Source organism: Chrysochloris asiatica, unplaced genomic scaffold, assembly GCF_000296735.1.
Source record: "Chrysochloris asiatica unplaced genomic scaffold, ChrAsi1.0 scaffold00333, whole genome shotgun sequence".
Taxonomy (NCBI): Eukaryota; Metazoa; Chordata; class Mammalia; order Afrosoricida; family Chrysochloridae; genus Chrysochloris; species Chrysochloris asiatica.
The window spans coordinates 1,134,280-1,149,652 of NW_006408851.1; the positions used below are offsets into that span (position 1 = coordinate 1,134,280).

General features: G+C 44.8%; 2 protein-coding genes across 2 annotated transcripts; both read right to left on the reverse strand.

The window, feature by feature from the left end:
* Positions 1-245: 245 nt before the first annotated feature.
* Positions 246-2,013, reverse strand: TNF (tumor necrosis factor). The gene is made up of 4 exons (XM_006875608.1): positions 1,828-2,013; positions 1,201-1,246; positions 968-1,015; positions 246-670 (listed from the first exon to the last, which is right to left on the reverse strand). The coding sequence occupies exons 1-4, from the start codon at positions 2,011-2,013 to the stop codon at positions 252-254; spliced, it is 699 nt and encodes a 232-aa protein (XP_006875670.1). The 3' UTR covers positions 246-251.
* A 2,216-nt stretch (positions 2,014-4,229) lies between these two features.
* On the reverse strand, positions 4,230-5,169 carry LTA (lymphotoxin alpha). Its single transcript, XM_006875609.1, has 3 exons — positions 5,071-5,169; positions 4,879-4,984; positions 4,230-4,642 (listed from the first exon to the last, which is right to left on the reverse strand). Exons 1-3 carry the CDS (start codon positions 5,167-5,169, stop codon positions 4,230-4,232), a joined length of 618 nt encoding a protein of 205 aa, XP_006875671.1.
* Positions 5,170-15,373: the final 10,204 nt, after the last annotated feature.

A 15,373-nucleotide genomic window follows, 5' to 3' on the forward strand; every position in this document is an offset into this window, starting at 1 on the left:
GTTTGCATTTGGGGATCCAATGGGTTCTTGAGGCCCAAGTTCAGATTCTAGGAGGTGGTCCGTGTCCTATTGTTTGGGTCACACATCCCTGCACCTCAGGTTTCTAAGTGTTGTTTAAAGTTACAAACTTGAGGCCCAGCCCTTAGCCCCTCATTTCCTTTCTAAGCCAGGAGGGGATGAGGGAGTCTGAAGGAATGGATAATAAAGAGACTGCAGTGGGTGAAGGGGTCAAGGAAAGAAAGACATCCCCCTCACAGGGCAATGATCCCAAAGTAAACCTGCCCAGACTCAGCAAAGTCGAGATAGTTGGGTAGGTTGACCTCAGCGCTGAGTCGATCTCCCTTCCCCAGTTGGAAGACCCCTCCCAAATAGATGGGCTCATACCAGGGCATGGAATCAGCCCCTTCTGGGGTCTCCCTCTGGCAGGGGCTTTTGATAGCAGATAGGAGATTGACCTTGGTCTGGTAAGAAACGGCGAAACGGCTGATGGTATGGGTGAGGAGCACATGGGTTGCAGGGCAGTCTTGGCCCTTGAAGAGGACCTGGGAGTAGATGAGGTACAGCCCGTCAGAAGGTATCACTAGCTGGTTGTCTTTCAGCTCCACACCATTGTTCAGAAGGGCATTTGCACGCCGGCTCAGCCACTGGAGCCCTGTGTCTTGGGGGTTTGCTGGAGAAAAGGAGAAAAGGAAAGAGGTGACTCAGTGTGACCCAGTCAGTTCCACTCTCCACATCCTGGCCCTCAAGTTCTGCTCACCCCCTTACATCCGGTTCCTGTCCCCTCTGTCTTCCCACATCCCATCTGCCCATGACCCTTAAGATCTAGGCTGTTTCTTTACTATCCCCTTAAGCTCACATGATCTCCAGCGGTCTCTCTATCCTCAGCCCCACTCAGCCCCCCAATCCTATCCCTCCACATTCCACCTGCTCCCTCATAGCCCCCAAGACACATCCTCAGAGCTCTTACCAACAACATGGGCTACAGGCTTGTCACTCGGAGTTCGAGAAGATGATCCTGAGGAAGAAAGAAAATGGTGAGAACTTAAACATTTCCAGAAAAACACTCTGTTATCTTGACTTCCATTTCTCCTCAAAAGCAGAATTCTGAAATCCCTCCCTCAAATAATTGCTTCCATACCAGGACTAACTCCCACCCCCATCCAAACCCAGAACTAGGAAAGAGGTTTTGGAGATACTTACTGAGAGTCTGGGCCAAGGGACTGATTGGGTGCAAGCCATCTGGAAACTGTTGTAAAGAAGAAGGAGTTTGCATTAGAGAGAAGTTCCCTCAAAGGGAGAAATTCATAGCTGGATTTGCTTTTTCTGATCCCATGCCTCTGTTTTTCTTTCTCCATTCATACAGTTATGTATTCATCCATCCTTCCATCCACCATCTTTGTCATCGAGTGCCTTCCATGTACCAGACACTAGACCTAGTCTTCATCTAGCCTTATCTCATATCTCCCCCATCTCTTTCCACATCGTTTTCTGTTCATCAGTTTTATTCATACTACTTGTTTCTTCCCCATATCTTTCCCCAGACCCCATATTGCTTATTACCCAGACCTATCCATTATATATATTCAACTGTTTGTTTATTCATTTGTTAATTCATCCATTCAACAACTATTTAGTGAACACCTGGCATGTGCTAAGCATCCTATCTTGCTATATTTCTTTCCCATTTCTCTCTCTGACTCTCAACTTTTTCCCTATGTTTTTCCTCCTCATCCCTCCCCATCTATATACCTGTGTCCTCCATCCCATCTCATCCCTTTTTTTTTTTTTTTGTCTCAAGTTCTGAATGAAGGCTGATGAGGCACTCACCTCTTCCCTCTGGGGGCCGATCACTCCGAAGTGCAGCAGACAGAAGAGTGTGGTAGCTCCTGCCACAAGCAGGAAGGAGAAGAGACTGAGGAACAGGCACCGTCTGTAATCTTGAGGGGCCCCTGACTTCTTAGGGAGTGCCTCCTCAGCCAGTTCCACATCCCGGATCATGCTTTCAGTGCTCATGGTGTCCTTTGCAGAGGGGCTCAAGTATAGTTAGGAGATGGAGAAGCCCTGGGGCAATGTGTGTGTGTGAGAGCAAATCCTGTTCGGCTGCTTGTCTGGGGGTGTGGCGTCTAAGGGGTTATTTCCCAGGGGATCTGGAGTTGCTTCTCTCCCTCCTGGCTGGTCCCTTGGTGTCCTCGCTGAGGGAGCTCTGCAGACTGGGTGTGCAAACAGCTGCCTTTATACGCTGTTGGGGCAGAGGAGGGCGGGGAGAAGCTCTCATTCAACCATCGGAAAACTTCCTTGGTGGAGAAACCCATGAGATCATCTGGAGGAAGCGGTAGTGGGTCCTACACCTTCTGTCTCGGTTTCTTCTCCATTGCGGGGGTGGGGTTTGGAAAGTTGGGGACACCCAGGCATCAAGGATACTTCTCACACACACGACCCCACTTAGATTCTGAGAGGGGCTTCCTGGGCCAGTTACCCATATTTGCACAGGATTCTAGATTCTCTTGCTTCTCAGTTCTCATTGTCTCCATTTCTTCTGAGGGCCAGTTCTGTGAGCTGTTTCCCCTTAATTTCCACACAAGACTCACATGTGGGTAGGACTCCAAAGAGCAGGTAGGAGGGGCTTCAGAAAGTTGAATCCTGAAGGGGAATAAAGCTGGGAGTAAAGGCCTATGTCTGGGTCTTGGGTCCTGAAGTATGTGTTTGGGCTACTCCGGGAAAGGAGGTGGGGGCAGGGGCCTTGTCTAAGACTAAGGGATGTAGATGAGGCCTCTGGAAGGGCTTGTGGGTGTAGCAGGGACAAGCCTGGGACAGCCCCAGAGGGAGTAAAATCAACCTTGGGAATTCAGGAACCCCAGGAGGCAGATCTTCTTTCATTCTGACCTTGGGACTCAAAGGACTGGTTTCAGTCTTGGCTTCTGAGGGAACTTGAGGTCTCTAATTTTTGCATGAAGCCCCCACCTTTGAAGTTCCAGTGTTTGGTCATGTCTCTTAGAGAACTCCTGTTCCCCAAATTCCTGGAGACAGTTCCACCCCGCAGAGCCTGTATATGTGCCCATGTCTCTCCAAAAAATTCACCCCCACCTCAAATTCCTGGAGAGCCCTCAGAGGCCCTGTGTGAGCCCATGTCTCCACAAAGAACCCCTTCTCCCAAATTCCTGGATTCACTCTTGCCCATCAGAGCCTCTGTGTATGTCCATGTTTCCTCAAATCTCCCTCATTTTTCCATCCCCTACTAGTCCCACTCCTCAGGGCTCTGTGCAAACCTCACGCCAGAGTGCTGAACATTCCCCTTCTTTGGTGTGATCACGTCTCCTCAGAGGCCTCTTGTACCTGTTATTAAGAACCACTACATGTAGCCACATCTTTCAGAGGTCCCTGACCTCCACCCCTTCAGACCCTGGACCCCATTTTCCCTGTCATCTCAGCTTATCCCTTTGTTTGCCTGCTGTAATGTGGTTGCCATATCATCTTTAAGCCCCTTTAACTCCTTGTTCTCCCACCCTCCTACCCCCTTTGAGGTCTCTGTCCTTCCCTCCATTTTGCACAGAGACCTGGGAGATTCTCCCCATCCAAACAGACAGACAGCATTTCAGAGGACAGAGGTTTATTGGTTTTCATCGTGGGTGCAGAACACTACTCAGGGACGGGTGTCTACTTCAGCAGTGGTTAACACTGAAGAACCTCCACTTTCCTTCTAGAGCCCCTTAGTAGCTCAGACCTATTTTTTTTTTCTCTCTTGCTAAGTCAACCTGTGCTGATGCTCTTCCATTCTTCATCTTTCGGGTCTGTTTATCTTTCTCACTTCTAATGCCCCTCTATTATTTCCCTCTTCCCATCTTCTATAAATAAATAATTTAATTTTCCCACCATAAATAATCACCCCTCCCCACCTCCACTCATCCACTCAAGCTCCTCCACATATCTGATCCTCCTCCATGTCCGATCTAGGCCCCACCTAGACCGGCAGGACAAACAGCTCTGGCCTGGGAATTTCTAGGCATCTTTGAAATCCTTGGCAGAACATCCGGGGTGGTGCAGAAGGTGTGGTGCCTTGGGTGCCCAGAATTCCTTCTTGGAAGCTCCAGGTGACTTGAGTAGGGGAAGACTTGAGATTGTTTGGAATGGTCAAAAAAGTGGTAGGAAGTCTTGAAACTGTCAGAATGGAGGCAAAATGAGTAGTAGGCCTTGAAACCAATTTTTCTGTTCTTTCTGGGGTTTTCCAAGTTCTACAGAGCAAAAGCTCCAAAGAAGACACTACTGGGGCTGAGGAGTAGGTGGGAGATGCCGGTTGTGTGAGTGGACAATTGGTCTCCCTGGGTGAGTAGGAAAACAGCTCCCTGGTACACTGAGCGTACCCAAGGTCCCTGTGGTCCTGGGCACACAGACTTCTGGGCACTGAGGAGAGGCACATGGGAGGGGTACTGGGAAGAGAAAAGCTGGACCTCGTGAGCCAGGTAGAGAGGGAGGGGGGTGGCCTTGGGCGCACAGCCTTCCCCAGAGAAGACCACCTGGGAATAGACAAAGTAGAGGCCACTGGTGGGGACCAGGAGGGAATTGTTGCTCAAAGAGAAGCCATGGCGGAGGAAGGCATGATCTGTGTTTGCTCTCCAGCGCAGCGAAGTCTGGGTGCTGGGATCTCCTAGGAAGAGCCAAGGAGCAAGAGTCAAGGGGTCTGGGAACTCAGAGATCTTTGTCCCTGGGGAAGTGGGCACTAAATGTTTAGTCTCTGGGAGATGGTTGGGGAAGAGGTGGGGATTGAGCAGTTCTGTCCTTGGGGGATAGAGAAGTTGGAGCAAAGATGAAGATCTGGGGTGGGGATGGGGGGCTGAAGGAAGGATGGGAGTTAGATATCTGGGTGGTTAGATGGATGCTTACCAACAAGGTGAGCAGCAGGTTTGAGGGTTCCAGGGGTGAAGTGTTTCTTAGGGTGTTGCTGGGCAGACCGAGCAGCTGGAGATGAGAGGCCAACCCCATGAATCCCCTAGGACAGTACAGAGTTAGAGGGCGCTGTGGGATCCAAGGCTCAGTTGGACCATCCCAGAAGCTCCCGTACTCTTGCTGTCTTACCTGGGTCCCAGACAGCAGGGCCAGCAGCAGCCCCATGAGGAGGAGGGGAAGGGGGGTGCCATGCACCTTCAGGAGGTAGCGGTACCCAGGTCGTGTCATGGGGAGAACCTACAGGGAGAGAGACAGTGAGCGGGGCGGGGCGCACGCTGGGGAAGAGGGCCTCCCGCCCGCAAAGACAGCTACCCCAAGAGGGTAAAAGACAGAAAAGGGGACAAGATACAGTCAGGGAAACTCCGAGGTAGTCTGGGGGTGACAGACAGAAAGAGAAACAGAGGTAGGAAGGAACAGAGATTAGAAGGGAAAAGAACAGCAGAAACAGAGAATGTGTGGCAGTCAGAGAGAGACAGACAGATGGAGAATCAGAGACAGGGCAACAAACCCAACCCACCAAGGCCGAGCCCCAGGCAGGCTGGGGCTCAAAGTGAGGCAGAGGAGAGGCCAGGAGCAGGCCAAAGGGCAGGAGTCCACCGCCAGGAAGCAAAGGAGATGGGGAGGGAGAGTCTCACCTGCTGTGAAGGGCCCCTGGGCCCGGACCGGACGCCTGGGTCCTTTATAGAGGAAGCGGCAGTGGCAGCGTGGCAGGCAGCGGGCGGTTCTAGGCCTGGGCTGGGGCCCGGGGAAGCCCCCAGGGCTTAGAAGATGCTGCTGTTTCAGTCGAAGGCAGGAAAGGCTGAGGCCTAGGAGAGAACCGCAGGCTGGGGGCTCAGGCAACTGAGTTCTGGGAAAGGGAGTGGGGTCAGGGGAACCCTGGCTGGAAGGGCCGGGGTACCCGGTCAGGCTTAGGAGTTCCAGAGAAGGGGCAGTAAATTCGGGGAGAAAAAAAAAAAAGGAGTAACTGGGATGTGGGCTGGAGGCCTGGTTCCCCGAAGAGCAATTATATAGAACACCTCTGCCCCCTTGGCAGATGAAAGGCTCTTCTCTGCGTCCATTTCCTTCTCATGCACTCGCTGCCTTAGTCCCAACCTGCTCAAATTATATTTGTTTCAGGATGTATACTTTCCAGATTTTCTGGCAGCTTTTATATTAAGAAGTTCCATTATATACCCCTTGCCTAGGACATCCTGGTTTATGCCTGTTGTCCCAGTGAAAATATGAAAGGAGTCCCCTTTTGCTCTGAAAAGTGTTCTGATTTGTAAGATTGCTCTCTATGGTCCCCTGACCCAGAGATGATGCCATGCACTCATGGAAGCTGAGGTATCATCCCACTCCTGATGGGTGTCATCAACCTTGTCCTGACTTCAGGTGGCCCTTAAGGATAAGATTTAGAGAGTTCAAAACAAATGCATACTTCAGACTCAAGGAATGTGGTAGACAACTTCCAAGGTTCTCTGCAAGGAAGGCTTCGGAATTCTGCACTGGAGGGTGGGAACTTCGAATGGGGTGGGGACAGCTAAGGGTCTCGTTTTAAGATTGCAATTGTGGAGCCAATATAATCCCCCTGCTTTTTATTGATTGGTATAGAATTTACACACAATGAAGTGCATACCTTTAACTATACAACTGATTATACTTTATTTTTTTTTACAACTGATTTACTTTTATACATTCATAGAGTCATGTAGCCACCACCCAAATTAGCATATTTTTAGAACCACACAGGTTCCCACATGCCCCCTGACAGTTGATGTCTAAACTCTATCACCATAGATTAGTATCACTACAGTTTGGAACTTCATCTAAATGAAATCATACAGAATGTACTCATTTGTGTCTGGTTTCTTTCATTCAGCATTGTGTTTACAAAATTCATGCATGTTGTTGACTGTGATCATAATTGTTTTAAAAATGTAGTATAATATTCAATTGCATGAATACACTCTTAGTTTATCCATTTTTCTACTGATAAGCATTTGGTTTGTTTCCAGTTTGGGACTAATATGAAACTCACAGGTTTTAAAAATGCAGTTTCTAAAGATGATTTTATTCATTAGTCTTAAGAATGAGAAGATGCTACCTGACCACCCAGATATTTTCATTCCTATTACTGATGCTGTTATGATTTTGCTTGTGTGGTTTTAGAGGGGCTGGTGATGGGCGTGGAAAGATGGAGGTTAAATCACTGCCACTTTGCATTAGTCACTGCTGCTCTTCTCAGGCACAAAGTTCCTGACGGTTCTTGGTGCCTGTGGTGTATAAGTAACATACAGGGTGTGCATGAGGTTTTATCCCTCGGTTCTCCTTTTCCTTCTTAAGCTTCTACTACTTTGCTCTTGAAGTCTTATTGTTGTTTTTAGGTGCTGTTAAATTGGTTCCAGTTCATAGTGACCCTATGTACACTAAAACAAAGCACTGCCCAGTCCTGCACCATCTGCACAATCATTGCACAGACAGGCTCTGTCTGAAGCCGCTGTTGCAGTCACTCTCTGAATCCATACCTCATTAAGGGTCTTCTTTCTTTTTATTGACCCTCTTCCTTACCAAGTGTGATGTCCTTCTCCAGACGTTAGTTCTTCCTGATAACAGGGCCAAAGTATGTGAGACGAAGTTTCGCCATCCTTGCTTCTAAGGAGATTTTTAGATGTGCTTTTCCAAAATAGATTGGTTCATTCTTCTGGCAGTCCACAGTATATTTAATATTGTTCACCAGCACCATCATCCAAAGACATCAATTCTTCTTTGGTCTTCCTTGTTCATTGTCCAGTTTTTGCATGCATATGTTGTTGTTGTTGTTAAGTGCCATTGAGTCAATTCCGACCCATAGTGACCCTGTATAGGGTTTCCAAGGAGCAGCTGGTAAGCTCGAACTGCCGACCTTGCAGTTCAAACAACTTTGCAGTCTGGCCCATCAACTCATAGAGCCATGCTGAAAACACCATGGCTTGAATCAATCATACTTTAGTTCTTAAAGTAACATCTTTGCTTTTGAACACCTTAAAGAGGTCTTTTACAGCAAATGTGCCCAATGTAATATGTCATTTGATTTCCTGACAGCTGCTGCCATGGGTATTGATTGTGGACCTAAGTAAACTGAAATCCTTGACAACTTCAATCTTTTCTCTGCTTATTATAATATTGCTTCTGGGTCCTGTTATGAAGATTTTTAATTTTATGTTGAGGTATAATCTATACTGAAGACTTTCATCTTTTATCTTTATCAGTTTGTGCTTCAAGTCCTTTTCTTTCAGCAAGCAAGGTTGTGTCATCTGCATATGAACAGTTGTTAATGGGTCTTCCTCCAATCCAGATGCTGTGTTCTTCTTCATATAGTCTAACTTCAAGCATACAGATTGAATAAGTATGGTGAGAAGATACAACAGTGACACACACTTTCCTTGCTTGTAAACCATGTAGTATCCCCTTGTTCTATTCGGTATCCCCTCTTGGCTTATGTATAGGTTCTACAAGATCACAATTAAGTGTTCTGGAATTCCCATTCTTTGCAATGTTATCTGTCTTACTACTCTTAGCTATTATTTCTTTTCTTCTCATTCCACCTATGTAGCTTCCTCTCTCTTCCATAGATATTTATTGAGCACTTTGTATAAAGTGGATACTCTGAGTGGTACAACTGGCTAATAGACTTGAGTGCTAATGAAAAAGATTTGAGTCCACCCTTAAAAAAAAAAAAAAAAAAAAGCATATTCTTGAAAGAAAGGCCTAGTGATATACTTTTTAAAAAATCTGCCAAAAAATTCTATTCTGATACATTTGAGATGATCATAAATCAGAGTCAAATTGATAGTAACTAGTACAAGGTACTGGGGATAGGGATACAGATATAAAACAGTACCATGACCTCCAAGAGCTCAAGGACCAGTATGGGGGCAGCCAGGTTATCAGGTAATTATAACAAAGTCAGGTAAGTTCTCTGACTGTGGGGTTATGGAAGCTCATAGAAAAGCCATCCTATGACTGGGTGACAACATTAATTACTGAGTTGTGATTTGGATTAAGATTAGTTATTGAGGAAAGAATTGGGCTGCGAACCACAAGGTTAGCAGTTCGAAACTCCCAGCCATTCTGCAGGAGAAAGATGAGGCTTTCTGCTCCTGTAAAGATTTACAGCCTCGGAAACTCTATACAGGGTCGCTATGAGTCGGAACCGACTCCACGGCACATAACAACAACAACAACAATTGAGGAAAGAAGACTGGGAAGACCAGTATGACAAACTAACAGACTGGGGGTAGTCTCCTAGTCTAATTCCATCATTTTATAGATGGGAAAGTGAAACTGAAAGAGGGCCATACTGTTTTTATTACTATTCATAATTTTAAGAAAATCTTAGCTTTGGAAATCAAGCCATATCCTGCGTCCATGCACACTGAGGCAGGAAATTGCCATCTTTGGTGGCCCCAGAACAAAGCATAAAAGCCTAGAAGTCAGTGTGCAATTCTTCCCTCTCCTTGTTTCAGCCTGATGTTCATCCTAGAGGCAGAAGTTTATAAATAAGTATGTTATTGTTGTTAGGTGCCATCGAGTCGGTACCGACTCTTAGCGACCCTCTGCACAGCAGAACGAAACACTAGGCAGTATCCTGGGCCAACCTCACTACTGTTGCCATGCTTGAGTCCATCGATGCTGCCACTTGGCCAATCCATCTCGTTGGGGGTCTTCCTCTTTTTCTCTGACCCTCCACCTTACCAAACATTATATCCTTCTCCAGTGACTGATCCCTCTTGACAATATGTCCGAAGTATGGGAGAAGAGTTTTGGCCATCCTGGCCTCCAAGGAGCACTCTGGCTGCACTTCTTCCAAAACATATCTATTGGTTCTTTTGGCAGCCCATGGCACTTTCAATATTCTCCTCCAATACCATAATATGTTATTGTTGTTGTTGTTGTTGAGTGCCATCGAGTCGGGTCCGACCCATAGCGACCCTGTATAGGGTTTCCGAGGCTGTAAATCTTTACAGGAGCAGAAAGCCTCATCTTTCTCCCGCGGAGCAGCTGGTAGTTTCGAACCGCTGACCTTAAGGTTCGCAGCCCGATTCTTTCCTCAATAACTAATCTTAATCCAAATCACAACTCAGTAATTAATGTTGTCACCCAGTCATAGGATGGCTTTTCTATGAGCTTCCATAACCCCACAGTCAGAGAACTTACCCGACTTTGTTATAATTACCTGATAACCTGGCTGCCCCCATACTGGTCCTTGAGCAGTAATAATAATAATATGTTATTAGCACCTTGAAAACAAAGACAATAGGGAAGAGCATTTCCGATAGTGAAGAGCATTTCTGATAGTGAGAACAATATGTGCAAAGACTGGAGGTAAGAGAGAACATCAAGTGTGCTGAGATCTATACATGAGTACAAATGGAAGGATTTGAGATGAGGCTTGAGAAGTAAGCTGAAAACATGTTATGAAGGGTTTAAAACCAAGGAAAGAAGTTTGGATTTCATCCTAAATATCATGGAGAACCTTCAAAGGTTTTGAGTAAGGGAGGGGCCAACTCAGACTTGTATATAGCAAGCTTACTTGAAGAATGGCTCGGAATAGGGGATTGGGGCAGCTAATGGGGAAACCAGAAGCATGGAGACTAGTTAGGAGGGTTTTGCAATAACTTAGGGAAAAATGAGGGGGACCTGTATCTGTCGTGAGGTAGTAGCAGGAGAATGGAGAAGAGGAAAGTTTCTAGGTAAAATCTATAGGTTTTATTGGCTGACCAGGTGGCATGGAGGAAGATGTGTCTTTTGAATTTCTTGATCTGTGTCTTGGCTTCCTCTTTTAACCTTAATGTATCTTCCTTCACTGTCAGCTTCCCTTTTGCTCCCTGCTATTTTTCTTATCTCTGTGGAAAGATCACTCTGTGTCTCTCATTTTTGGAGGCCCCTTTTCTTTCCTATTGTCTCTTTCTGCCTTTTTAATGGTATGAGGGGATGGACGGGGGGTGGGGGGGGATTCCAGCCAAGCTTTATAGAAATATAAAAAGATGTTGCAGTCAACCGTTATAAACAAAGAGAAAGGAAGAAACTTAGATCATTGAATGTTGAAACACTGAGTGTAAAAAGAGGAAAGGAAGGAAGAGTGATGAAGAAACATGAGGGACAAAGAGGAAGAAAGGGCAAGAACTGGGCTGATTTTCGTGTCATGGGCATTTTCCATGTACTGAATGAAGGATGCTCCCTGAAATGGGCCAATCTCAGTTTCAATCTCAGTTTCAGAGGTTGTGTGAAATTCAGTTTCTTTCTTGAGGAAGCCAGCAGTTGGTTTGGGGCTTTCCCTGGGTAGGAGGGGTGATGACTGGAGTCTTGTACCTCAAACTCAGGGAAATACAGTCTTTATAGTATTCTCTGGAGAAACTAGTAAAGAAATTTCTGAGGCCTCCAAATGACTGTGAAATGATGTTTGCAGCAAATCTAAATTTACCCCCAAAACCTAAAATGAGATTTAATACTAGCTTTGACCCTAACCCAAATTTAACCTCAACTCAAATCATATCTCAAGCTTAACCTCAACTGTAACCATAACCTCAAACCTAAATGCATCTCAATAAATAACCCCCCAAATAAAACATTCTATAACCCAACCCAACCTGTTCCTATGGCTAATCCTGAAACCATCTCATCTCCTTAAAATTAAATTTACTCTGAATATAATCTCCATCTGAGCCACAAATATAAAATTGAACCTTATCCTGTTTGCCTTAGTGATAATAATGCAACTATAACAGAAAACCACATGTGTGTGGCTTTTGTTGTATGCTGTCAACTCAGTTTGGACTCATAGTGACCCTGTACGGTGTTTCTGAGGAGCTGCTAATGGATTTGAATTGCTGACCTTGTGGTTAGCAGTACAGTGCTTAACCTGGCTTTAAGGATCAGAAATTTATTTTTTCTCACAGTTTGTTGTTGTTAAGTGCTGTCAAGTAATTCCAACTCATAGAGATCCTGTATAGGGTTTTCCAAGAAAGGAGTGGTTGGTGGGTTTGAACCATTGACCTTGCAGTTAGAAGCCCAGTGTTTATCCCACAGTACCACACCAGGGCCCATCCACAAACAGTAGGCTTTACAACACATGTTTTGGGGATTCACAATTCAGTCTATAACATTCTACACTCCCCTTCCCAAATACTCATATATTTCCCACATACAAAACACGTTTACCATATCACATCATCCCCAAAGTTTTAAATCAACTCCAAGTCCAAAATCGTATCTTCTGAATCATCTAAATCAAACATGGGTAAGACTTAGGTGTATTCCATCCTGAGGTAAAATTTCTCTCCATCAGTGGACTTGTGAAACATAGAATGCAAGTTATTTGTTTCCAAAGTACAATGGTGGAACAACACAGGAGTGGCAGTTCCATAACAAATGAGAGAAATTTGAGAGAAGGAAGGGTTCACTGGTGCCAAACAAATCCACAACCCAGAAGAGCATATTTCATTCCCTTTCAAGACTTGAAAATAAGCCTATGTTCTTTCAGAACATCTAGGTACTGGCCTCATCCTCCAGACAGTGGGTGTTGGCCATGTTTTCCAGATTCTGAGTAGAGGGTCCTCAGCCCTGGGAGTCACCTCTGCCTTCTAGGCCCACTGTGATGACAACTCAGTTGCCTAGATTTTGGGTGGTCCATTCTTCTGGTTCATTTGAGTGGTGACCTCTGGACAACTCTGTTCTCCTAGCCCCTGGGCATGGCAGCTCTACCCTCTTAACTTTGGGCAGTGACCCCAATCTCTTGGCTCACCCAAATGGCAGCCCCACCCTCCTCCTGAACTGAGGTAGTAGAAACCTGAGTCTTTGAAATCTACCTGTTGCCATCAAGTTGATTTTAATTCATAGTGGCCGTATAGGATAGTGTCAAACTGTCCCATAGAGTCTCCCAAGAGTGTAATCATTACACATGCAAAGCAGCTGGTGAGTTCCAAATGCCAACCAAGCTCTTAACCACAGTGCCAGCAGGGATCCTTCCTTTAGAAACCCAGGAGGTGGGTTTTTCCACCTTTTTAAAGGGAGGCAGACTAGCTTGCCATAGCCCCTCCAACAGTTCTTTTGATCTTCAAACTGTTTCAGGGATGGTTCCTTCCTTTTCTTGGAGGACACCAAGTTTCTCCATTGGCCCCTTTCCGGCCTGTAGTATTCCAGGAGGCAGGCAGCTTTCCTTCATTATGTACTCTTTCATCCCCTTTCCATCTAAGCTGGGGAGACCCATCAGTCACAAGCTTAAATTCTTTAACAAAATACTGAGCTAATGTTTTTTCAGGACGCATTTCCTCAGTTTGTATAACAGAATTTTCCAAAGCTTAATAGAAGGAGAATATGGAATGTGTAGTTACTTACCTCCATGAACAACAGTCTCCTTTGTCTTGAAACTAGAACTGAATGGTGCCTCACTACCATTACTAATAATTTTGATCAGAGATTCTATAGAAGAATCCTAATAAAAAGGATTGAAATGCAGGCTAGAATTTCACATTCTCATGGATTCCATACTTCCTTGAGTCAGGAAGTTTGAATGATCCCTGAAACTTTTGCCCTGAAATAATCTGTAAGCCTTAAACCAAATTTGTCCCCTGAAGTCTTCTTAAAACCAGATAATAGTTTAGCTTAACTAGTAAAAAATGCCTGTCTTGAGCATCATGATATTTTAAGAACTATCTTTATGGACTCAAATTGATAACAGTATCTTGGAAAATTAGATAGGCACCTTAGGGGCAAGGCAGTAAGTTTATCTTGATTGGAAAGGATCAGCTCAGAAAATGAGGGTGGGAAGGTTGGTACAACTTGAAGAATGTAATCAATGTCACTAAATGTTGTATGTAGAAACTGTTGCATTGGAGTATGTTGTGCCATATATATTTGCAATAACAACAACAAAATAAATAAAAGTTTAGAAGAATTTTACAAATCTTTAAGTTTTGATTTCAATTTTGCACAGTTCAATTTTAAGTTCATCTCTTCCAACTCATATTTTACCATAAGCTGAAAGTAGAATCATCCATTCCCTTTAAGATATTGTTTGGAATTCTCTTCCTCAAATATCCAAGTTTATCATTTAGAAGTTCTACATTCCACCAAACATTCAAATATAATTCAGATAAGGTTTTTGCCACTGTATAAAAAGTATTACTTTCCTTCCCACGTCCAATTACAAGTTCATCATTTCCTTTTAAAGCTTCTCCAGAAATACATTTAGTGTTCACATTTCTAGGAACATTCTATTCATGATAGAAGCTTTCATCATTACTCTCAGTTCTTTCTACACCCTCATCAAAATCACCCTTCATGTTCATAATTCTGCCAGTAGTCTCATAAAAGTACTGCAACTTGCTTAAGGCCACACAGCTAAAATGTAGTAGAATTATCATTAAATTCACCTGCATCTAAAACTCCTGTACTTTCTACTTCAGTCCAATAATTCAAATTCCAGTGGGGAACAGAGTTTTATTAACTTGGAGAGGATAAATAAGGAGGATACAATGTGGCACTGCAGGATAATGAACTGGACTGTAAGATGGCTTTGAACTTCAAGGTTGGTGGTTCAAACCCACCAGCCACTCATCAGAAACCCTATACAGGGTCGCTATAGGTTAGAACCGACTCAATGGCACTTAACAACAACAACAACAACAACAAATGATGGAATGGTTGAAGTGAGGAAAAGGGCATCTTAGAGGAATCCCAAATTTTGAGACTGGGAGACTAGAAAAATGGCAAGACCCTAAACCAAGGAAGAGAAGCAGGGCTGAGGAGAAAAAGTAAGCTTAATTTTGGACATTCAATCAATATGTTTTATTAAGCACCCATTAGGGGTAGGGCTCCTACTATGCAATGGTATAAATGAATTAGATGCTCACTAGGAAGCACATCTGCAGCTTGGTGAAATGCTTGGTATGGTTCTTCTGGTCATGGTCTTTGTAACTCCCACCTAATGCCAGGGTGGTGGCGGTGGTTGTTGTCAGGTGCTGTCAAGTTGACTCCAACTCATAGCAACCCCCTGCACAACAGAACGAAACACTGCCTGGTCCTGCACCATCCTCACAATGGTTAAGCTTGAGCCCATTGCTGCTGCCACTGTGCCAATCCGTTTCATTGGGAGTCGATGACCTTTTCTTTACCAAACATGATGTGGTTCTCCAGGAACTGGTCCCTCCTAAAAACATGTCCAAATACAAGACAAAGTCTTGCCATCCTTGCTTCTAAGGAGCATTCTTGGTGTGCTTCTTCCAAATATTTATTTTCGGTTGTCATCAAGCTGATTCTGACTTATAGTGGCAGAGTAGAACCTCATCCCACAGGTTTTTCATGGCTGTGGTTTTATGGAAACAAATCACCAGGATACTTACAGAGCGCCTCTGGGTGAATTTGCACTACCAATCTTTTGGTTTGGTCCAGTGCTTAACCATTTATTATAAAT